General features: G+C 38.4%; 4 protein-coding genes and 2 non-coding genes across 6 annotated transcripts; 4 read left to right on the forward strand and 2 right to left on the reverse strand.

Annotated features, from left to right (window-relative positions):
- Nucleotides 1–205: 205 nt before the first annotated feature.
- BDB00DRAFT_777449 (CNH domain-containing protein) lies at nt 206–4,016 on the forward strand (the record flags this gene model as incomplete). The annotated part of the gene is made up of 11 exons (XM_053120314.1): nt 206–349; nt 566–1,027; nt 1,189–1,329; nt 1,417–1,716; nt 1,808–2,077; nt 2,184–2,354; nt 2,452–2,854; nt 2,939–3,380; nt 3,464–3,570; nt 3,654–3,761; nt 3,835–4,016. The coding sequence occupies 11 exons, from the start codon at nt 206–208 to the stop codon at nt 4,014–4,016; spliced, it is 2,730 nt and encodes a 909-aa protein (XP_052972224.1).
- A 3,709-nt stretch (nt 4,017–7,725) lies between these two features.
- Nucleotides 7,726–9,107, forward strand: BDB00DRAFT_864218 (uncharacterized protein). The gene is made up of 2 exons (XM_053126152.1): nt 7,726–7,953; nt 8,974–9,107. Exons 1-2 carry the CDS (start codon nt 7,816–7,818, stop codon nt 9,013–9,015), a joined length of 180 nt encoding a protein of 59 aa, XP_052972225.1. The 5' UTR covers nt 7,726–7,815; the 3' UTR covers nt 9,016–9,107.
- Nucleotides 9,108–17,027: 7,920 nt separating this feature from the next.
- BDB00DRAFT_t145 lies at nt 17,028–17,100 on the forward strand. The gene has a single exon. It is a non-coding gene; the product is annotated as a tRNA-Met (tRNA).
- A 3,843-nt stretch (nt 17,101–20,943) lies between these two features.
- On the reverse strand, nt 20,944–21,305 carry BDB00DRAFT_864233 (uncharacterized protein; the record flags this gene model as incomplete). Its single annotated transcript, XM_053126153.1, is given in 3 exon segments — nt 20,944–20,962; nt 21,025–21,254; nt 21,274–21,305. Coding segments are annotated over 3 exon segments (281 nt in total), but the record flags the coding sequence as incomplete, so codon positions are not given.
- On the forward strand, nt 21,225–21,885 carry BDB00DRAFT_864236 (uncharacterized protein). Its single transcript, XM_053126154.1, has 2 exons — nt 21,225–21,621; nt 21,654–21,885. The coding sequence occupies exon 1, from the start codon at nt 21,356–21,358 to the stop codon at nt 21,569–21,571; it is 216 nt and encodes a 71-aa protein (XP_052972227.1). The 5' UTR covers nt 21,225–21,355; the 3' UTR covers nt 21,572–21,621; nt 21,654–21,885.
- Nucleotides 21,886–22,276: 391 nt separating this feature from the next.
- On the reverse strand, nt 22,277–22,349 carry BDB00DRAFT_t146. The gene has a single exon. It is a non-coding gene; the product is annotated as a tRNA-Met (tRNA).
- Between the last annotated feature and the right edge of the window lie 2,617 nt (nt 22,350–24,966).

Raw genomic sequence — 24,966 nt, forward strand, 5'->3', positions numbered from 1 at the left:
TGGTGAACGCTCCTTGTCGTTTTCATTTGGCAATAACCAGCAGCAGCACGTTGCACAACAAAAAGGCTCGCAAGCATCGCACCAGCACCAGCAGCAACAGCAATCGTCCTCGTCATCGTCATCGTCACCGACCCAACAGCAACAACAATACCATCTTCATCAGTATCACTTCCAATCCGAAGCGGCAGCAGCAGGTGCAGCAGCCATGAGTATTAAGGACCGGAAACCGATCGTATACCCAGCACTTTTATCCAAAGTATCCGAAGCATTTCGCGAACGTGTCATTGTCAGCACCAAGACCAAGGATAACATTGAATACTCGAATGCATTTGATGGGCGTGAGGCGGTGGTATGTATAACTCTAATTTGCTACTAAATTTAATATCTTACGATGATGTGCTATGATTACTATTATTATTACTCCTTTTGTGTTGCTCTTCCTGTTGTCGATTTTTCCCTTTGTCCTACGTCGTCATCCGTCATAGTCGTCGGTCGTCGGAAAAGCGTTCGGGCCGTTTCTTTTTGGGCTCCTGTTGCTTAAAAAACCAATCTGTTTTATTTTTAGGATAAACTTGCATACATAATCAAGACCACAGATCGCAACTTGGCACTATTATTGGGTCGCTCGCTAGATGCCCAAAAGTTCTTCCATGATGTGAGCTATGAACATCGGTTACGCGACTCAAGTCACGAGTTATATCAGTTCAATTCGACCCCATCGACCACCACCGCCGTCGGCGACGACATGCCACCCTGTAGCCCGGCAACCACTTTGCATGACGACGACTTCACAGAAGACCTTTCGAGTGTCAACTTTGCAAACGATGCTCCAAATAACAATAGCTGTGATGTAGGCACGCCTAATGCCGTTTTCACGGTTTTGACCGATTGTTATTCGTCCACATGTACGCGTGATAAACTTTGCTACAGCGTATCATGCCCTAGACGCTTAGAGCAAGCTCGTTCCACTAGACGACCACAACATGGCCGATCAAGCAGTAATACTTCTTTATTGTTTGCGGAAGAGGTATTCAATAGTAATAATAGCATATTCTCTGCTTTCCCTTTCGTGATAGGGGCGGTGAGGAGAGGGGGAGACTGGTTCTTTTTTTTGTTCTCTTTTTTTTTTATAAAAATCTATGCATGCTAATTTTATACCATGGTTACCCTTTTTTATAAAAAATTAAGGAGGAACGTCTTTGGGTTTACACGGTTCCCAAACCGTTGGTTGAAACGATGAGCAAACAAGAAATACGCCGCCAAGAGAACATATATGAACTCATTTATACTGAAAGAGATTTTGTCAATGATCTGCTTTATCTTAAAAAGGTATATTCTTCCACATGATCTATTGGCTAGGCAAATCCCAATCCATTAGCTGTCAAAATTAGACTCACCCTTGAGGGATATGATCAGTATTGGATTGATCCCTTATTAGACGAGCCTATCATCTCTGATGATCTAAGCGACCGTCAAGAGTTCGTCGAGCAAGTGTTTTGGAACGTGATGGAAGTCTACAGGGTCAATTCCGAACTGCTACAGGCTCTGTTGAAACGACAGATGATACGTCCAGACGTACAGCAAATAGGTGAAGTGATGGTTACATACACTGCAAAGTTTGAACCATTTGTTCGATATGGTGCCCATCAAGTTATTGGCAAGCATATTTTTGAAACAGAAAAGTCCACAAATTCTGAATTCGCCAAATTCGTTCAGGTAGAAAACCTCATGAAATATCCGATGATGTGATTCAAGAACAAAGAGAAAGCACTTTATACTGATAGTAGCACTGCCATTATACGTGTAGAAAACCGAGCGATTGAAGCAATCACGTAAATTGGAGTTGAACGGGTATCTTACCAAACCAACAACGCGGTTAGGAAGATATAATTTACTTTTGCGTGAAATTTTACGACATACACCCGAAGATCATCCAGATCAAGAAAATCTATCCAAGGCAATGAAGATCATCAGTAATTTTCTAACAGCTGTCAACCGTGAGACGGGCAAGACTGAAAGCCGGCATAATATATATTTGTTGGAGCAACGTTTGGTAAATCATCGACAGGCTGATATGGTGGTAAGTATGCTATTTGATTACTTCATCTTTGCGTTTATCAATATACGTGCCTTGTGACTCTTATGTAAACATACATGCTTCTTTTCTATTTGTTTGCTGCTAGGACCTGGGACTAAGGGCTGAGGATCGACAATTGGTTCTTAAGGGCGCATTGAAAAAGAAGGGATCTGGCTCAGAGTCATCAGATATGCTTCTCTTTTTATTGGATCACTATCTCGTGATCACCAAGCAGAAGTTTGCCAATAACACCGAGTACTATAAACTGTATCGCAAGGTATATATATATATATATATATGTGAGCACAAAAGAATACTACCGTAAAATTGACACTACTACTCTTTTTTCCATCTTTTTCACTCTGTGCATCTAGCCAATTCCTCTTGCTTTACTTTCTGTGTCATTCCCGGATCTAACGAAGCGCTCTAGCTCAATATTACCATCATACAGTCGCACAAGCAAAGATTCGTTTACGTCTGTCGGCAGTATGGATAGCATTACAGCCGCAACGCCTCCTCCGCCATCTCCTTCAGCTAGCACCAACACCAATAGTGGTAGCAAATCTGGTTATCCATTATGTTTCTCACACCTTGGCAAACACGGAACGGCTCCAATTACTCTCTTTGCCGCAACGATGGCGATCCGCAGGCAGTGGATTGTTAAGATCCAGAGCCAGCAGCAGGCGTTTATGGAAAAGAACAAGATTATTGAGTTAGTTCCTATCAATGGCGACTTCTTTACTGCGTTTAACAAGGTTCGCTGTGCCGCAGGATATGGTAAGTAATCTGTTTGAGTATGTCTATTAAGCTGACCTAGTAAGGTGACAAGTAAAGTGTCTATCGCTAAAAGACATAATATAGATGGCGGGAAATCGTTGGTATTCGGCAGTGATCAAGGCGTTTATGTCAAGAGAAAGAACAGCTTTGTTCGGATCTTGGCAATGGAGAAAGTATCTCAAATTGATGTGCTCGAAAATGGAGCAAATCGGCTCTTGCTGGTGCTTGCGGATAAAGTGCTTTATGCTTATCCATTGGATACCCTTCTTCTGGATCCTGAACTTGCTGGCAGCGGACGAAGCAGCAGCAGTAATCGACGCGGCAATGCGGGTCGCAAGATCAACAGTCATGTATCGTTCTTCAAAATTGGAAAGATTCAACGGTCATCTGCTGCTGAGAAAACTTTGGTATGCTTTGTACGTCAGAATGCCATGACGTCGACGATCCGCGCTCTGGAACCACAGCAGCATCATCTCGGCAGATTGATACGCGGTCCACAGGATTCACTTAAAGTCTATAAAGATCTGTAAGTTTATCGACGTTTTTTACAATCCCACTCAGTAGTTACGAGCACGAAAAAAGCTAATCCACCTTTATAATTGCTTGAAGCTATATACCCGGCGTAGCATCGTCTATCCAATTTTTCCGAAATATCATTTGCGTGGGCTGTCCCAAAGGCTTTCAGATGGTTGATCTTGCATCCACCGAGGTCCAGAGTATGTATAGCATTTATCGACTAACTCAATATTTCTGTTTTAAAAAAATCTTATGCATTGGCTTTTATCTTCGTTGCTATTAGGTGTTTTGGATCCTAGCGACACTCGTCACCAATCGATACTTCAGCGTGAAAATTTGAAACCAATCACCATGTTTCGTCATGATGGCAACATTTTACTATGTTACAACGGTAATTGTTACACTAGGTCCAAATTTCCACTTGCAGTACTAACGAATACCTTGTATTATCTGTTTACTACTAGAAATTGCTTTCTACATTGACAAGAAGGGCAGGCGCGTTCGAGAAGACTGGATGATCTGCTGGGAAGGCAACCCTGTCTCATTTGCATTCCGCTTCCCTTATATCATTGCCTTTGATCCAACTTTTGTCGAAGTGAGACATATTGATACTGTAAGTGAGGATGGCTATGCGGTTATGGAGTGAATCAGAACAAATAACTTATTATTCCTGCAGGGCAATGTGGCACAAATCATTACCGGTAATAATATCAGATGTCTGAAGCCAGATGCACACAACAGTATCCACTGTGTCATGGATGATCCTGTTACTGGCAATGAGCTTATTTATGAACTCAATTTCATTTAAATACTATTTTTCTTCCTTTTCTTTACTACCTGTATATTATCCATACATACTTTCTTTTATTTCTCCTTCTTCTTTCCCACATTATCAACTTCCATAGATTAGTTGCACAATAAAACACACCCTCACCGCCTTTCCACTTTTTTTGTCTTCCCGGCAATTCTAACGTTTTATCTTTCCTTCTCGCTTTATTTTTTTGAAAAACGATTAACAGGAATATATAATCATTAATTCTTACTTTATGGTAATTGAAGGCACCATATGGCTCAATTTAGAGCAGGACCACTTGGTAAAATAAGCAATATACATAAGCACTTAAGGAAAACAAAGTATCGCGTACTCCCACGGTACCATCATTGTGTAGCACGCGGTAGTAAGTAATCTAATAAAGTGAGCTAGTATAGTTGTTTAATTACGTTGTTGTGAAAGAGACTGACCCATTGATTGTTGTAGTTTCATTATCATGACAATGCAAAGATGTTATTGTGTAATAGAGAGAAGAGATAAATGATATGCTATATGCTAGCAATTACTTCTTGCATCGTGTTCATTGCTCTTAGTAGACTGGAGTAGAGTAGCTCCTTAAAAACGTGACACTTTGAGCTGTTTGCGAACTCCAGCAGTACTGCTACGGAACGCATCGATACCCATGTCAGTGATTCTTTCGTTGTATGAGACATGTAACTGTGACAAACTTTCAATCTGGGACAGGTGCCCAAGCATAAGATCAGTGACGCCAACCACAGCACTGAGCCTAGAGTGCTGATCTTGCCTGTCCCTACAAGTTTCTGTGTGTAGCGTATATATCGATCCTTAAGAATGCCGTGTCGATAAGTGAATACCTTGCCAAGCTTCATTTCACGCAGTCGGGTTATTTCGGCCAAGTGGAGTAAACCTCGCTTGAAACGGAAACGTACAAGAGCTCCACTTGATCAAGATGTTGTAGGTGTGTAAGTGATGCCAAGTCCAAGAGTATATGGCTTCTGGGATTGAGAGTACCGTGGATCAATTTGAGCTGCTTGAGGCAGGATAGTGAGCTGAGAGCATGAGTGATAAGGCTCATGCGTGTTGTTGTTTCATTTGTACTTTGATGCTGAGATGCTCAATTTGATGCTGCGTACGGAAAATTCTTCCCATAAATCATCCATAATCTATGTATACCAGATAAGCTCCAACGTTCTCAGCTGTGTAAAACATATACGCATGAAGAGGTTGCTCATCTGCATATCCATGGGAACAACATGAGAAAGGCGTAAGCGTATTGTTGATGTCGGTATGTATTCCCGATAGCCATAACCAGAAGGTACTTGCTTGCGGATCGTACCTGTTACGTTGTTGTTGCTGTAGTTGTCACCATCATCATGTCTAGTCGTACTCCACGACAGTTGTAACCGTTCCTTCTCTATTATATATTCACCATCATAGTTACTCCACATGATATACTGATCAACGGGACAGATATGGAGCGCTTCATGCATATTGTATGCTATTCCTGTTTTGGTTGTGTGTAAACAGCAAATATCTGAGGCGCGAACAGCGCTGCAGTAAAGATCGAATTCGATATCTATAGTTGAACACATTGTCGAGCAGTAAACATGCCAGGTTGCAATGTTTTAGTAGGACCGTATGTCTGTTTTTGATATCGACTTGTTCAAGTGTGATAGCTGAAAATTGTGCAGCGCTAAATGTAGCTGAAAGCCGTATTGAAGTAAGAAGCGTATTCAGTAGCATTGTCAGCGAAATGTCGGCAGAGAGAGAGAAAGAGAGGTAAGCGCAAGCTCGTTCAATATGTTTGCAAACGATTTAAGCGCGATTGGAAGTAACTGATCATTGCAAATACATATGGCCGCTGTCTGTGTTCATTGTCTAAGTTATTGTTGATAGCTACTTATCAAGGATATAATATAAGAGTATTCCTATAGTATCAGTGACGATTGTGTCTTCCCGACGCCATACTAGAGCAGTATAGATGCGTATAATAATACACAGTTTGTTTTTTACTGAGCGTGCGGATTCTACTACAGTTGTACGTTTTGAGGTGTTTCAGCGCATTTCGTGTCTTTTGTTATTGATAGGTATGGCTTAAACGTAAGCACCAAGACATTGTACCAATGCAACGTTGTGTAGTCCCCATTATGTGCCAGAGATCTCTAGTTGCTGCCATAAAGTCGTCGCGTGTTCAGGAATGGTGTTGAGTCAGGGGAGACAAGCTCTTGGACATTCCACACAGAACTTTCTGATCTAGATAGGAGAAGATGAGTTCAATAATTTCGGTTAGTAGAGCAGGAGTGAAATCTGACATTGTAATGGGATTATAAAAGAGGAAGGTGGAGAAAAAGAGAGAGAAACTAAATATATCAGAAACGCACCGTCTTTTTTTAAAATGTCAAACATCAGCCGCGCGCTGGTAAAGCGCAATATGGATAATATGGTTCATTGTTTCATATTAGCTGCCATCTAGATTCAAATGGCCTTAGTTTCTATGTCTCATATAAGACCAACAGTAACAGCGAGAGCTAAGCTACAGTATCAGCAAGTCAATAGCCAATATAAAATATGCAAACTATTGGCTCTTTTTTCTTACTATTGAATGAAATATGCAAGAAGAATGGTAATTCTCTAGTAATTTACTTTTTGTCCTTATCTTTGAGCTTGACTGTAACAGTGTCGGCCCAGATACTTACAATTGGGAACGTGAATGGGTAGACAGTGTGAATCAAAAAATAAGGTGAGACTCAGATATATCAAAGGATTAAACAATAGGGATCCATATAATTCAGGATCCTGTCTTTATGTATATGTTGAGCAATAGGGGGCTAGCTATCGTCTAAGTATTGATCTACATCATACTTCTATCTAGAATATCTATGCCTATTACTCCTTATTCAACCATGTGGTTGACTAGGGGTCGCAATCTGATGGGTTGATGCTTTTCTGACCCACAGGTCAACCCGTCTAACCCTTGACCCGACCCGTTGACCCGTTGTGACCCGTGTATACATATAATATGTATGAGGTACTTGTGTTCAAGTAGTCAATCTTCTTATTGGAAAGCATCATTATATTATAGGATGTAGTTGTCAATATGTCTGCTATAGAACTGTAACTTAAGTGTACTTATATTCTTTTTTTTGTTGTGGGATTATATTCTATATTCAAGAGTAAAGGATAAGTAAGCTATAAGCAATATATGTAAAAGGAGTAAAGAAGTAGCAATAGTATAGTGAGAACGGACAATAGAGGGTAGCAGTAAGTAGGGGTCGCAATTGGACAGGTCGGGTCGGGTCAAGGGTCTGACCCGTTGACCCGTGGGTCAAGAAAACACTGACCCGACCCGACCCGACCCATTCAACCCGACGGGTCAAAACTCGGGTTGACAGGTCAAGACTGATTTCAATGTAGTGATGAAGGAAGTGTCAATCAGCCTGAACTTGAGCGCTGGAAGTGCAAAACTCTATATATATATAGCTCTCTAAGATGATGGCACGCAAATTCCTAGCAGTACTAGCAACATCTACGTTTTGAGTGATTATTCTTAAAGGTAAAGGGTTCTGTGCCATCACAAAAGAAATCGCTTAGGCTCACATGCTTCAAAGAAAGCATAATATTTTTAAAGTGTAGTTGAAAGCGACTTCCCTATATGCCCCTTATCCTTTTCCCTTTTCCCTTTTCTTTTCTCTTCTTTCTTCTTCTTTCGATTTTCTTTTCTCAATTCCTTTTCTGTCTTTTGTTAAATCGCGTCTCTTACTGCCACCCTCTATTGTATATTCTTATTGCACTATTAGACACTAGACCATATATTGTTATATCATATAATTTTATAAACTACTTGCTAATTTATAACCTAGAAGAAAGTTATTGCATTAAATAATTATCATGAGATAAAATGTTTATCAATTAAAAAAAATTAATTTTAAAAGGCCTATATGATATAAAATGATTAACAATAAAAAAAATAAGATACTCTATATATATTGATTTTTTTATTAAAAATAGACTACTATAACAAAATAAAACTATTTTATTAATAGTTTATCCATAATGTTTTTTAAATCAAGTTGCCTAATATTTCCAAAATATATATGTTTAATTTTTTTATTTTTCTTTAATTTTTTAATTATTTTTTTCTTATTATTCTTTAGTTTATTAATTTTATCAAAAGGTTTATCTAGCCAAATATTTATATTTTGTTGAACCTTAGGTTCAAATAAACCTTTAATATTTATTTTTTTCCTTTTTCTTCTTTCAGGAATATGATCAGGGTTATGTTTAGTGCATACAAATTTATCTTTATTTCCTTTTGCTGTTATCTTTTTACAACAAATCATCCCTTCATTTTTACCTTTACTATATTTATAAGTGCAAAAGTTATTTTCTATATTTTTATATATAAAATGATTAGAATCAAATAATTCTCCAATTTTATTTTTAATTGTTTTATTAATATATGTAATAATTATTATATCTATTTTATTATCTAATTCTATTTTTATTATTTCATTTAATTCTATTATAATATTATTTTTTAAATTTAACTTATCAAATGGAAGATATTTGTTTAAGCAGACCATTTTCTTTTTATCTTAAAAAATAATAAATAATTCTATTAAATCTAGAATACTTTTTGTTTTTTTAAATATTAATTTTCAATTTTCAATTTATTTTTATATTTATCTAGACAAAATCAAAATTTTTATAATTCAATATATGAATTTGAACAAGTTTATAAAACCATTGAGGACTAGATGCTATTGGAACCAATAGATTTGCAGCAGATTCATTAGATGTAACCTAGCCTCCATTGCTACTTCTTTACTCCTATCATATATATTGCTTATAGCTTACTTATCCCATACTGTTGAATATAAAGTATAATCCCACAATAAAAAGAATTAAGTATGTTTTATGCTATAGCTCTATAGCAGACATATTGACAACTAATGATGTTTCCCAACAAGAAGATTTACTACTTAAATATAAGTACTTCATATATATTATGTGTATACACGGGTCACGACAGGTCAACAGGTCGGGTCAAGGGTTGGATGGGTCGACCTGTGGGTCAGAAAAGCATCAACCCGACCCGTTGACCCGCGGGTCAGATTGTGACCCCTAGCAGTAAGAGATGAGATTTGACAGAAGACTGAAAAGGAATTGAGAAAAAAAAAACGAAGGAAGAAGGAAGAAGTGAAAAGAAAAGGGAAAGAGAAAAGGACTAGGAGCATATAGGGAAGTTGATTTTCAACTATACTATAACCATTATGCTTTCTTTAATACATATGAGCCCAAGCCAATTCTTTTGTGATGGCATAAAACCCTTTACCTTTAAGATAAATCACACAAAACATAGATATTACTAGCACTGCTAGGAATTTATGTGCCATCATCTTGGAGAGCTATGTATATATATATGGAGTTTTGTACTTCCAGTACTCAAGTTCAGGTTGATTGATACTTCCTTCATCATATCGAAATCAGTCTTGACCTATCAACCCATGTTTTGACCCATCCAATTGCGACCCCTAGGAAGCATAGTTATTAGATGAATAAATACTAAACACTAAATATAAATTCTAATATAAAAAAAGGAAGTTTATATTAATCGTGATGGCTTGAACATACCCAACGACCATCACCTCTTCATATCAAAATCAAGAACATTTCGTTGGCAAGCTCCTCATGTTAGGAGGGATTTGCTCATTACCATTCCGCTACTTTCAATTATTAAAATCATTTATGTTTTTATTTTACAAATTTTTGTTCATAATGAATAATATGTTTTTGGAATTTATTTTTTAAAATGATAAAAATATTTAATAATTTTTTGAAAACTAAATAAATATAAATTATGTATTATATAATAATATATATTTAAACATTTTCTTAAAGTATCTAAAACATAAATAAGAATTATAAAATTTTCATATTAAGTTTCTAATTATATTTTTTTTCTATATATAATTTAATATAATATTTTATTGTAATTGTTTATTCATCTTACTAACCTACTAGCTAGAGCTACTCTTTAACTTAGTAGTAGGTTATTCACTACGGACTATATATTTATCTATCATACATTTTCACTTCATGATCAACTTATCAATAATCTTTATCTCACTATCTACTATAATGTCAAATAAGATTGCCTCCTGAAGCTAATTATATATGCCTTCTTTATCTAATTCTTATAAATAATTATAAAAATAAAGTAAAATATTTTTTAAATTATATTATATCTATATATGCTTTATACGTTACTGTACTACTATTTACACAATAACATGAAATGTTCTACAAACTTTCTATATAGAGTCTTAAATACAATAGTATAGAGAGATATACAAAATAATGGTATTTTCTTTCTTCTTCTTAAACTTCTTTCTCCTCCTCCATGCATATATACATTATTATCATCCAGCACACAAATTGTTGTCTTATCTTATTATCAGCTTCTAAAAAAGCATGACACGTGTGGTGTTTCGAGCTGACGGAAAAGGTGTATGTAAGAAAAGGTAAAAGAGGAAATAGGTAAGGGCAAAAGGGTAGAATATGATACAACAGAGAAGGGTTACAACAAGGTTTTGGGTAAATATCAGGGTAGATGGAAGGTGAGTCTTAGTATTATGTCTTCAATAATATAGCAAAAAAATAAAAAACTATAAATAATATCATTTTAAATAAATCATAAATAATTATATTATTTTATTTATTAAATAAAAAACCAAATTCTCAAACCTTATAAAATTCTCAACCACTAGAATTAATTTCAACTATTATATTTAAGAAAAAACAGGCTAAGAAGAATGACGACGCCCAGTTCAGATAAAATTCAATGAAATTAGAATTTTACTAGAACGCTTGACAGAATAATAAAATATTATAAATTTACAGTTTACTATAAAATTTATAGATATTGTTTATTCTCCAATGTAGGGAAATGGGTTCAAGAAAACTAGGGTTGATAGTAGGTAAAATAAAAGGGGAAGTTGATAATATAATAAAAGAAATACAAATCAAATAGGGCGGCTATCCACACTCTTCACAAATCAATTCGTCCAATCTTTTTGTCTAAAAACTCTAGATGCCTCTTCTTTATTTCTCGGCCCTTTTCTTTTATATGGCGCGAGATCATATACGGTGTGAAAAACAGAAATATAGTTTGTAATGATAATAAGAGGAGGGCAGCTATGGTGACAAGGGAAATATAATAACCATCTATGGGCTGGAATTGTTCATAGTTTCTACCATAAGTAATGATATAGTTGAATATCAACAGGGAAATATCAGTTATCGTACATTATAAGAGCCAAACCAGTTTTCTGTGATCACATATACCATTGGGGCCCCAAATTAATATAGAAGAACATTGACTCGTGATCTATCAGGTAGTGTTAATTTTGTGGCTTAGCGTCCAGTAGAAGGCGAGAACAAAGCATTTGAAGTTTGGTACATCAAGATCAGTTTCATATTAGCTTTTTCCTATAATATAGAAAGTTTTTCAAAAATTTTGATTTTTATATTTAGCTATACATATATGAGATCGTGCTCTTTATTTAATAACATTAATAGTAGTAACTGATAAGTGAGAGTAAAAACAGGAGAAAAAAAAGAAGTAAAATAAGGATAATAGTAAATATTATATGCATATTATAAAGTATATACAGGATTTTTCATCTCATAGCAGACATTTGAGCTTTTAATTTGGCAGAAGGGATTTAATCTTAGGCAGAGTGGACATATATATTAGTCTGATTGAACATAAATAGAAGACAAAGTGGACGTAAATAAAAGATGAAGTTGATGTATATAAAAGACAAACTAGACATGAATAAAAATCTAACTTAACATAAATGAAAGTCAGTAGAGACTTCAAATTAAAACTTTATTCTCATAAATATTCCTAGTCATTAGACTAGAACATCACTATTTATAAACTTTATTGAAGTCTCTACTAACTTTCATTTATGTCTAGTTAGATTTTTAATTATGTCTAGTGTGTCTTTTATTTACATCAACTTCCTCTTTTATTTATATACTATTTATCTTTTATTCAAACCTAGTCAGACTAATATTTATATCCACTCTGCCTAAAATGTCTGCTATAAGATAAAAAATTTTGTATCGCCAGATTGCCCTAATTACCAGCTACATACTGGTATCTGTTTTATAACTTTAGCATTATTTTATAAAGAAATATATGACTTTAAAGTATTAGTCAACTTTAGATGATGATAGCGTTACACAAAGCTTTTATAAAAAAGAACAAAGCTTACTATTCGACTCGCAATCCTCTAAGAATTTCAGAATTGTAAATTGCATGTTTCTAAGGATAATATTAGTAGATTAATTGCAATTTTAAATCAGTATACCCATAAAAGAAATTAATTATAAATTTTTTCTAATTTTAATAAACATACTGTATATCCCTTTTTAAAACTGCGATTTCTCATGAACTAAATACAGTAAAATGAACCTGGTTTTTGCAGACAATAGCTAGGAGGCATCGCTATGTGTGACCTGAGTTTGCGGTTTGTACTACGTTGGGAACCTTATAAACTAGATTAGTTCTTATATTGCTCATTAGCTGAAATATCAATAATAGCTCTAATATGACATAATAATAATAAAAATAATAATAAAGGGAGTTTTGTGTAGGGATTAATGGATAGGGAGATATCTTTAGGTAATAAGGGGAACTAAGCGTGGGGAAAGAAGTATGTGAGAAAATATAGAAAAACAGTAAGTCGGATACACATATAGCCATTTCTTGCCCTGCTCGAGGAGCCATCCATCCTCGAAAAGTCATGTGCCTTCGATTTCTGTCTGCCAAGGGAATCAGGCTGGAAAACCTCACACACAATGTGTCAAGCATTACACATGTGGTGTTTGGAAAAGGATAAAAGGTAGTATAAAAAAAACGGGGAAAAGGTAAAAAGGGTTCAGAAGAATAAGGTTGATATGTGGTAGAATACAAATAAACAGAATTCAGAAAATAAAAGGAGTCAGGGATACGATGAACGCGAAATACAAATACACAGAAACACGATTACAATAACAGCAAGTTCCACTTCTGGTGTCAATTGTCAATCCACGAATGTATGTCTGAAAATGCTTAATCTTTATTTTATGATAGGGTTAATCCCCTTTTATACACCTTGTCAACTGGGCGCACTCGGCCGAGAACAACGCCAGGCACAGAGGACAACGATCTCTATCGGGTAGTTTGGACGGAGTAGAAGACGGAAAAATAGGGAAATGGATATAGCAATGTCTATACAACGGATGGAAACATAAGAGAGGGAGTACGACGGAAAATAAGAGGGGCCATGAAATTACAGGGTCATGGTAACAAGGTGAGGGTAACGAGGGAAAAAGGACAATAGAGAATAATATAAACTGCACAGGGCAGGTAGCATGAGTATGTAAGAGAGTATAATACGAAAAATAAGGACGGATAGAAATATAAGGGATGGGTCCCATTAAAAGAAGCATAAAGAAGAAATAATATTCGGCGCCTATGGCCGGCACGATTTAGAGTTGAAGGAACGTAAAATGACGCGAGAGGAAATGACAGAATTATTTACAGAAAAAGAGCTAAGGGAAATAAGAAAAATAAAGGGAACTGACAGAAAGGGAAAAAGAAGTATGATAATCCCCAGATGGGGGGTGCGAGAAGAATTGTGGGGAGTTGGGGCGAAAACTTGAATTGTTCGCCCATAAACCTCAGTTTCCATTGGCTGCCGCTCATTCTTGCTCAGCAACCAATCAACCCTATTTAAATCTAACAAAATCTTGTGACGTAATTTCTTTTGCCGATTGTTTTTTCTTCTTTCTGTCTCTCACATATCTCACCAAAACAAAAACCTTCACGACTATGCCACACATCTAACTTCTTAATATTAACGTTGATAATTATAAAATACTTTTAATGGCGAGGCTGATGTTCTGAAGGACCGGTTCTTGAGCTGTTCCAGCTTTTCAACTCGTTTGTTTGATCGTTGAACATTGTTGCAAGTTGGCCAAGAACAGGAACAGGTACGCGTTTTTTTGTTTTTGTTTTTTCGACTTCAATCTTCAGTCGTTCAAAGAAATCCATAAATCTACAAAAACATAAGCATTATTTCAAGTACTATTATTAATCTGATAATTTTTCTTATATTTTACCTATCCATAGCTTCTTCAGAAAGAGTTTCGGATGCTGTAGATGCAGCTTCATCAGTTTCCATGATGCTATGTTGTGGTTGTTGTATTGGCTGTTGCTCTTGCTGTGACGATGATGATGATGATGATGATGGTGGTGATAGTAGACAGATCAAACTGATTCCAAGGACACGATTGATCTTTTTATAAACAAAGGTTAATGATCGCTCAAGTCCTTCATGTATTTACATACCATACATATGCTTGCATGGTGAACCGTTTGTCTGGTAATAGACACAAGTGCACGACACAAGATAATGTTCGTCGATATTGACCGAAACATCATATGTAGTACTTTCTTCCGGGTTAGTGAAAGAAAGTACTTTGTAAACGTTCCCTTCTTGACCAACAACTTTGGCAGCGGCTTCTTCATCTATAATGTGCACAAAAAGGTTTGTATAATAGTATATATGAAATAATATTATATTAAAAGGCGAAAGAGATACTTACCGTTCAATTCATTGACTCTTGCAAGTCTCATTCTTTCTGCCTTGTTTATTGTACGAAGCCTAAAGTTGGCTACCATACAAATATGATCTTGCATTATATCTGGAAGAACATGGCTCCAAAGGATATAGACAAGCACGTCAACACGTTGTCTTCGCAAGCTTGGTAGGTAAACTTCTTTGAGGTGACGATGCCAGCTCTCTATGTAGTTGTTTGTGTTTATGTGATGATGGTGCTTTTATATTCGTGGTAAGTAACAGAATTCGTCAAAAAATGACATGAAAATATAAGATGAAGCAAAAACTTACACTGCGCCATGCTTGGCTCCATTTCTCACGTTTAGGAAGAAACTCCCTCTCAAAGTACAAATACAAACGAGCACTTTCCCATTCATCCTCACTATCAATGGACCAAGTTTCGAATCGTTCATGTTCAAGATCGAAATCCGTAGGTACCTCAGCTTTCATCATATTCATCATTAGGGAAAGTGCATGTTCACGCATGTCTTTCTTCTCCTTCAGAGTCTTCAATGGAGTGGACGGTTTTGCGGTGAGTTTGGAAAGAATGTTCTTCTTCCATGCTCTAAGGACATGCCAGTGGCAGATAAGTATCTACACTTTGTCAGTAAATGTGTTAATGGGCAGATCATCATTTACATAGTTATACGCCTTATTAATAGTAATAATTTCTGTATCAGGATCGTCGATCATAACACAGGATGGTATATATTCATGCTCATCCTTCAGCCATTGAAGCCAATACAAAATAGGATATTAAGCTTGTAAATTTGTGATCATCCACGCCAATAGCTTCCCTTTCCGGTAGTCCTGCATCTTGCTATAAGTGTATAAAGATAACAGTCATGATTGGCACCATCCACACAAGTCTTATGGGTTGAATCAAGACAAACAAGGTCTCTGTCCTCTTTCAATTGCTATATAACAAGGAATATATATATGATTAGGTACGTGTATAATGTATATCCATTTGGATCGATTGTTGTACCTTTAATTGCCATTGTGACATGAACGTGAAAAAGAACATTCCCTCTTCATATCTATCAAGATTTTTTGAAGTAAAATGTCCTTTCTCTTATTCTATTTTGTCACCCCATTTACCAAGACTGATTGCCATCAAAGGATCAAGTTGGGATTGACGTCGAAGATGCACTTTTGCATAATAGACATGGAGATAATTGACTCGAATGGATTGAGGTATGTTATTATATGTTTCGTCAACCAAGATTTTATCAAGAACATCTTTGTCGAGACGAAGCATATGTTTGATATTTCTTCAGGTAAGACTTTTCTCCACTTGCTCTTGAATGAATTGCATCACAAAGCGAGGGAGTGTATCGGATGTTGTATCTATGTTGCTGCCAGGTTCATGACCAGTATGCTTACACCGGTATTGTACTGTGATTATGTCCTTGTTTTCACTGTCTTGGTTGATAAAGGCAGTAAATCCTACTTAGTAATTGCAACAAAATGAGTTCGTTCCACGAGGAGGACCAGCCCGTTGGCACGTGTAGTACTATCGCAGATGGATTATACACAAAGCAGAAGTAGAAGTCATCTAATAAGTATCACACAAATGTTTTTTATGTTTACAATAAAATTTTTTGAAAGGTTTACTTCATTGAAGTAGAATGCTTCTCTTCCTCTGCTGTGCTTTTGACTAGGTGGAGGAGGTGTGTATCCATTTTGAAGATACTCTTCGTTCTTCTCTTTGCGTCCACATTCAGTTTTCGTTTTATTATAAAACTTGCAGTTGTATTATGTCTCTTGAGCTTCGATCCAGTTGCGATATTCTGATCTCGAAATAAATAATGTTGCAGGCACGTCATCATTTGCTGGGCGAGTGATAAAGGTAGTGGTAAGATAATTTTCTATAGTAAAGATACAAGATCTAGGGACAACAAATAAAAATAAGTGCCAATAAAAACTTCAAAATAATCAACTTAAATTAGGAAATAGTAGTCCAAGTGGTATTTTTAACTAGGCAAAATATCTAGCTAATAAAATTTGAGGTTTATGGGCAAATAATTCAAGGCTTGCGGAGTTGGGGGGAATCTGTGGATCGGATGGCCATCGCCGGCAGAAAGATCCGCCACCGAAATCGCCCATGTTTGGCCGAAGCCAGAATTCGTTCGTCGGAAATGCATGAGGCCGTCAAGTTCCGCACACTTTGTGTCAGGCATAACATGCTTCCTTAGCGCAGTCGGCAGCGCGTCAGTCTCATAATCTGAAGGTCGCCAGTTCGATCCTGGCAGGGAGCAATCAGATGGCGAATACAAGTTCGAGTAAACATTTTAATGTTTTCTCTGACTGGTAGTGATTTTTTTTACTTATCTACATTCGCTTCTCGTTGTCGTGTCGAGTCCTTTTGGCGGATAAGTACTGTAGCCAATAGAAAGAGAGATCACAAAAGAGTAAGAGTAGAATAAAAGATAACTTGAAAGATAATGTTTATTGTTGCTTGATGATGAAGGGGATATTTATATGTTTTCTATTGTTACTAGATATGCTATAATGGCTACATGTTGTGATGAGAGACTAATACCTGTTCAAGCAATGGACAACTACGTGTCTTGAATATCATGTGTTAACGAGAAGCGACTACATGTTCAAATGATGGACAGGTATCACAAAAGGAAAAAGGAAAGACTAGCCAAATCTGGCTACAACAGTCATAGGTTGCTCTCATTTCGCTCCGAACAGAGAACACCATACCCCAATGTAGTAATGGAAAATAAATTTTCTGTTTTCCTTCCAAAAGAGGGCTTCTCGGAGGCTTCCAATTTTGGTAGTGGCTTCTCTGATGGAAAGGCCTCCGTGGTGGCTCGCTCGGATCGATATAAAAGGAAACTGTCACTTTCATGAATAATAAAAGTATCGAAAGAAAAATACACCCTCTATTTTTCATCTATTTTATCTGCTTTTATCATAAAAATGAACAATATTCCACCATTAGCCATTATTCGCCACCCAATGCACAATCATCTTGAAGAAAAAAGACGTCGTCGAGCAGCATTCATCAAGCTCTTGACGCAACTTGTAGCACCCGCCATAGGAATGCTTCCTTCGGTCAATGCGAACATCGTCGCAGCTTACGCTGGTTCGCCGCATCATTTTCGAGCAGCCAAGATCCCAAGAATTCACAGCACGGAATATTGGACATTGAGCCACTCGAATCTTCGCGATGACGACGGTCCTGGCAGCTATAAATATCATTACCGCATGCGCAAATCCACATTGGAATGGCTTGTCAATACTTTGTCTGTGCATCAGGAATTTGTGTCAGAGTCATCAAGAATGACACCAGTTTATATTCAAGTCTGCTGCGTACTATGGCGTTTTGTAAATACTCACATTGGATACAGAATGTTTGAGATGCAATTTGGCTTTTCTCAAGGATCGTACCACAACTTTACTGTGCGATTCATAAAAGCTATTTGCGACATCCATGGCTCCAAGATCAAGTGGCCACGCTCTCCAGAAGAAGCCCGTGAAGCTTCCAACGCCTTTTCTTTGCCCTCCGGTTTACCTACCTCTCGAGATGCCTCAGCAAGGCTGCAAGGGGCGATTGGAGCTATGGATGGCAAGCTCGTGGTGATCCACAAACCAACGAAGCAAGGTCAACGGTACTTTGACCGCAAACTGCATCACTCGATAAACTTGCTTGCTGTGTGTGCTGCAGATGGGCGCTTTACTTTTATTGACGTGGGTCAATCAGGTACAGTAATCTACAAGAGATTTATTAATGTCTTTAACGTACACATTGCTGACTGCAACTGCATCACAAATATATGTTCACTAGGGCGAACTCACGACGCCCGCACTTTCAATAACAGTGCGCTCAATACCAGACTGCTGAGTGATCCTGAACAATGGTGTCCTAATGGAACATACATTCTTGCCGGTTAGTAGTCCTGTACTTTTGATGTTCTACAGCTTTGCTTATATTCTGCATTTGAACCTATTCATAGATTCTGCTTTTCCTCTGCGGCCAACAATCATGACGCCGTATCCTAGCTCATCAACTGATCCAGCGGAAAAGCGATTCAACAAAGTCCATTCTTCAATGCGAATGGCTATTGAGCGAGCATTCGGTCGTCTTGTTTCCCAGTGGAGGTTCATGCGACATTACATGTACCTCATGGATCATACAAACCTGACGCTGGTGATTTATGCCTGTTGCATACTCCATAATATCTGTATCGAGCAGCTCGATCCGCACTCTGACGAACTGTTTCCATTGAACACAGAAGAGGATGAACAAACCGGACGTATATCAATAATAGATACTGATAGACAGTCTAGTGCTAGAGAAGACAGTACAAGGTTGTTTGCACAAGGGCGTCAGAAACGCGATATGCTTAAAGAATCATTGTCCTCAAATCAATAAACGCAATACATTATACATTGCTCCAGTAATCGCTCTATATCTTTTAGATATTGACGTGAAGTGCTGCTTGGTACTAAAAGTTCGCGTATAAAATAATTGGGCATCTTTTCGTAGCAGTTATTGTCTGTAATGGCATGACTAGTTTTCTTCTTCACATTCTGTAAAGTGCAGTAAAGTGCTATATTAGAAGATATTAATCATCACACAGGGTATTCTAGATACACTTTTAACAATTCTGAATAAATGTCATATTATAATATAATAAAATTTATTGCTCTTCTTCGTTATTATTACTGGGCTCTCCACTTCTATTTGTGTTTGTAGGGCTACCAAACAAATCTCTTAGTGTCTGCAAGTACATATCATGCCGGCGGTCTTCTGCTTCCTGCACCTCTCGCGAACGCCGGTCTTCTGCTTCCTCAAACCACTGGAATGCCTCGCTGATGCTGGCAATGAGGCGATCGGTTTGCCGATCGGCATTCTCAAGGACAAGCTCTTGAAATGCCGCTGTTCGTCGTCGCTGTGTGGTGCCGCTCGCTGACATCGTTATCGTTATCCCTTTCTCGTCGGGTGCTATTGACAACGAGGCCATCGAGGGAATCCATCGTGGCAGGAGGTACAATTGCAGGGTCAGTTCCCACAATTCTGTCTACAGCGTCATAGTAGCACCATCGCTCTTGACCTGAAGGGCCGTTCTCACCACTGTTGCAAATCGTAGCCCTAACATCGCGATATTCATCGACTAGATCTTGCCATTTCTTCTGTAATGCTTCTTTACTTCGACCTAACGGATCAGCTGCAACATACTCAGAAAGTATTTCATTCCAGATGCGACCTTTGGCTTGCGTTTCGATAACTGTCTTCAGTCTATCGTATCGAGTCCCTACAGCCGTAATGAGTGCATCAATGTGGGCCTCGTCCCATGTATGGCGTCGTGCAGAGGTAGGAATGGGCGTCTGCGAACTGGGTAGAGGCGATGTCAAATCACTATCAGCGGCCACTGATGCAGGCAATGCTTCTGGGGCTTGGGATTCCGGTGTCTGCATCGGTGCTTCTGAATCTTGCCGTTGCTGTGTCTGCTGCTGTTGCTGAGGATCTGATGATGAACTGGCGGGTGTCCACATCAAGATTTGAAAGTTGTTGTGGTTGTTGCTGGTGTTTGGCATAATAGGTATTAGAAAAAATAGAGAGGCAATGGATGAAGTGAATTATAGAGAAATTTATTTATTAGCTTCTACTATATTCACAGCGTATATATATATATATATATATATATATATATACAGCAGTCGGGTACAAAGTTTCTTATGGCAATCGCGTTGTTATTCATGCAACACCTCGGGGTATGTACAGAAAAGGAAGTTTCTCGGCGCAGTGCGCCTTTATGTTCGATCCGAGTAGAGAGGACTTTGAATTCTTGCAAAACTATTTTGGGTTCTCTGTTCGGAGCGAAATGAGAGCAACCATATTTATAGTCAATAGTACTTCTTTATCACGCCATCTTGTACTTCTGTGACGTGATGCACAGCTGCTCTGTTGCTAAGCATTGACGTTAACTACTGTTGCTAGGGGTCGCAATCTGACCCGCAGGTTGAGGATGGGTCAACGGGTTGGGTTGATGCTTTTCTGACCTGCGGGTCAACCTGTCTAACCCTTGACCCAACCCGTTGACCCATTGTGACCCGTGTATATATATGATATCTATAGGTACTTGTAGGGATCCGTATCAGAACCGTAGAACCGGAACCGAACCGAACCGAAACCGAGAAAATACGGTTCGGTTCCTGTCAAGAACCGAACCGGAACCGAACCGGTTCTGTATAAGTAGAACCGAAGAACCGAGAGGCAGAAGATTGCAATCAGCGATTTTGGTAATTAGTATAAAGTAGGCTATAATGGAAGTTACGAACAATGTTATTCCGAAAAGACCACGAAGTAGTGTATTTGCAAGCCATACTTTATTGAAAAACTTAACAAAACCTGCAAAAGCAGAAGGGAGTAAAAAATAGTAAAGAAGAGAAGAGAAAAAAATAAAAAAACACTTCTTCTGACGGCAGCTTGCTTTCTCCGCCCATGACGCACATCATTACTTCCTCTACTTTGCTACCCACAATGCATTTTTCTCCATGACGTACTACTTTACTAGATTTATCATGGCTTCTCGATCAGTTTTATCAAGTTTGTGCATTCTGTTTGAGATTGCGCATTCTGGGGCTCATAACAGAATTATCTTACCCATTCACCCTTTGCCTTTTATGAGACACTATACACTATACACACGTAGAGACACAGCAGCTGTATGTACTGCCGGTTGTGGTTCAATTCCTCCAATGTTACGATAACATATTGTACTAGTAATACTAAGTCGCTCTAAGTAAGTACTATAAGCTCCACTTTTTTTTGTAAAAACTGTGCTTCAATCTTTTAACCATGCAATGACCCACATCGTATGAGAATGTTTACACTCTGTTTCTCTTATTCATTTTGAGATCGCTGTTCAATGTATAATAATAAACTATTCTTTTTTACTGCAGTATTCAAGTATACCGCGACATTTGAACACACACATCAGCTTTCATTTAAAGATACCGAATCTTGCCTTTTTTATATACATGATGGGTTCGGTTCTTCGGTTCGATTCTTCGGTTCTACGGTTCTCGTCGGTTCTAGTCAGTTCAGTTCTTGCTTTAGACGGTTCGGCTCGGTTCCCTTTAAGAACCGAACCGAACCGAACCATGCGGATCCCTAGGTACTTGTATTCAAGTAGTCAATCTTCTTGTTGGGAAGGATCATTATATTAAAGATGTAGTTGTCAATATGTCTGCTATAGAATCACTGAGTTCAAAAGTTCGCGAGGATTTTTTCCTGAGGTAGCTGTGCATCATATCACAAAAGTATAAGACGGCGCATTAAAGAAATACTATCAGCAATAAATATAACTGGCCGATGACTACCACAACGAGAAGCCAATGTAAATAAGTAAAACAAATTACTACAATTCAGAGAAACATTAAAATATTTACTCAAACTTGAGTTTGCCTTCTGCTTGCTCCCTGCCAGGATCGAACTGGCGACCTTCAGATTATGAGACTGACGCGCTGCCGACTGCGCTAAGGAAGCCTTTTGTGGTTTAACACGAAGTGTGTGAAATTTGACGGTCTCATTCACTTCCGACTCCACTGGAGTTAAAACCCGATTTCAGAGTGCTTTCAGTGTACTCTGAAATTTTTCTTTCAATGTGCTTTCAGTGTGCTTTCAGTGAGAATTTACTTTCAGAGCGCTTTTAGTGCACTTTCAGAGCCGTGATGCAGCAAATAGATAAAATTGGCTCCCCCACTAAAATCCTTCTCCCCCCAAACTATCTGGGATGACCCCTTTTTTACACCACCTGGACTGCTGTGCTTCTTCCCACTCTGAGACTTTTACCGCCACTATGCTTGTCTCTACCACTTTGCTTTTTTCTCCTTTTTTATTTATTTATATTTTTTTTTGCTAATTACTAAATCAAATTCTTCAACATTTTTATTTATTTGACCATCTACAAGTTTCTTGATTCGCCATTGCATTAGATTCCTTCAAAATGCTTTTTAAATCTGAAGCGATTTCTATAATTCAAAACTTGTTTTTTATTTTATTCTTTATTACAACCACAGCAGCGTAAAGCCAAAAAAGAAAAAGACCTGACCTGATGTATTTTGCTTTTAAGAGTAGATCACTTTTATTTTATGTGGTAAATATGTAAGAGCACAGCTATTGTCTATTTGAATAGGGGTAACAACAACGCCGGAATGGAGCCTCCCCAAAGGAATGACACACTGCCACGTATACGGTTCGATTTCTAAATGGTAGACGTCTATACCTAGCATCCTAAACGACTCAAAGACTTGCGTATTTGGTCATAGGTACTCAACAAAAGCAAAAACGAACTGGTAGAAATTACCGTCGGTGGGATTGCATAGTTTGTGGATAAAGAAATATAAAATGCGCCCAGGACGAACGATTGCTTCAGTATGGAACTGAGTACTTGGGCAAACGACTTGGACATAGGTGCTGGTGTTGATGTGGCGAGACATTTCGGAAATGAATGTTTGGCCTAGGAGATCGACTTTTGCAAATTTGTAGATGTTGTATCCAGAGGATCGGGACATCAAATAAGTTCCACAAAGATAATTTCTTTATAGGAATAACTAGTAATAAGAATATTTGGAACTCTCTCTTTCTCTCGTAATGAAAACTTGACCGTTAAGAGTCTCATGAATTATCTCGTCCCATTTTCTGATCCTCGACAAAACATTTTTTTTCGTGAATTCTCACCACATCTACAACACCAACAACCACAACCAAAACTACTACTATCACTACTACCATTACTTTTATGATGAACATCAACCAACTTGTCGCCACCAATACCACTACTCCTACCAACAGACCTATCTCGTCGCCCTCACTTGCTACCTCCGTTGTAGTCGAAGCCCAACAACAACAACAGCAAGACCAACTTCAGCAGCAACAACAGATAGCTGAACAAGTGTCGCAACTGCAGCTTGCTCAGCAGCAGCAGCTCATTCAACAACTTTCGCAGCAACAGCTCGAGCAGCTTTTTGGCCTGCAACAACTTGGTCAACAACAGCAGCAACCGCAATTCGTGCCGCTCCTGCCTCCTCCCACTGCGTTGCAGCAAGAGCAACAGCAGCAAAACATCCAACAATTGCTGCCCCATGCAAAGGCTGAACCTCGACAAAGAAGGTGATGCTTTGAGCGTGGCAAGCACCACCACTGGTCAACTAGATGTGCGGTCTGTGGCTATTACTGCAGAGAACTTACATTTCCCCGCGCCTAGTATCCATGCGTAAGAGTATTCTCTTCAGCTAGAGGTGCGGTCTGTAGCTAATGTTGCAGAGAACTCACAGTTCCCTGCGCCTGGCACCCACGTCCTAGAGCATTCTCTTCAGGATGTGTCGTCACGTTCCATTGCTGGCTCCCAGCTAGTAGCAGAGGATGATGTCGAAATGCCACTGGCACAGCCAGGTTCTTTAGAATCCATTCACGCTGACCCCTTGTAGGTAGCCAAATCAGCTATGAAGGTCCTCTTAGGAAAGCAGGCGATCCTTGCCCAGCAAATTGGTCGTTCTCTTGTCAGTGATGACCACACAAACCGCAGTGCCCTTCTCGCGGCCAGTAAAGCAAACAATGCTGAGCTCGATAAAGGGAGACGTACCTTCAACTGTGTGTATCCAAATGAACCTTTGTTCTGGACCACGGAGAAGTACGGTTCTCAGCACGCGCGTGTCAAAGAGGTGCCACAGCCAGTACCCAAGTCTTTGCCGTACTTGCAGCTGCATGGTCTCCCTCATGGCAGTAAACGGGCCACCATGACCTTCTCTTCAGCAGAAGCGTGGACCAAAGATTTCGAGACGTCAATCACGGTCCACAACATGGATATTGAGTCCCACTGGCGCCGACTGATCCAACAAGCTTTAAATCAGTCGCAGCGTGATCAGTTGACCAAGCACCTTTCTAGTAGAGGCATTGCTAAGGCAGCTTGGAGTCAGGCCAAAGACGTGCTGATCTCTATTTATGACACAGCTGTTCAAAAGCGCCAAAGCAATCGTCAAGTCTTGCTTTGCAGACAAGGCGATTTTGAAGGCCTCGACAATTATGTCCGGTGCTTCTAGCAGCTTCTGCACAGTTCGTACTACAAAAGTACGGACGAAGCAGTGTTTGATACCTTTTTGTT

Source organism: Zychaea mexicana (genome assembly GCF_025766255.1).
Source record: "Zychaea mexicana strain RSA 1403 chromosome Unknown BDB00scaffold_247, whole genome shotgun sequence".
NCBI lineage: Eukaryota > Fungi > Mucoromycota > Mucoromycetes > Mucorales > Lichtheimiaceae > Zychaea > Zychaea mexicana.

Bases quoted from the DNA above. Each gene is read 5' to 3' on its own strand.
- BDB00DRAFT_864218 (XM_053126152.1), top strand. From the start codon at position 7,816: ATGCCCCTTATCCTTTTCCCTTTTCCCTTTTCTTTTCTCTTCTTTCTT. The intron at 7,954-8,973 runs CTATTAGACACT...GTAACCTAGCCT, and splicing joins TATTGTATATTCTTATTGCA to CCATTGCTACTTCTTTACTC.
- BDB00DRAFT_864236 (XM_053126154.1), top strand. From the start codon at position 21,356: ATGACGTACTACTTTACTAGATTTATCATGGCTTCTCGATCAGTTTTA.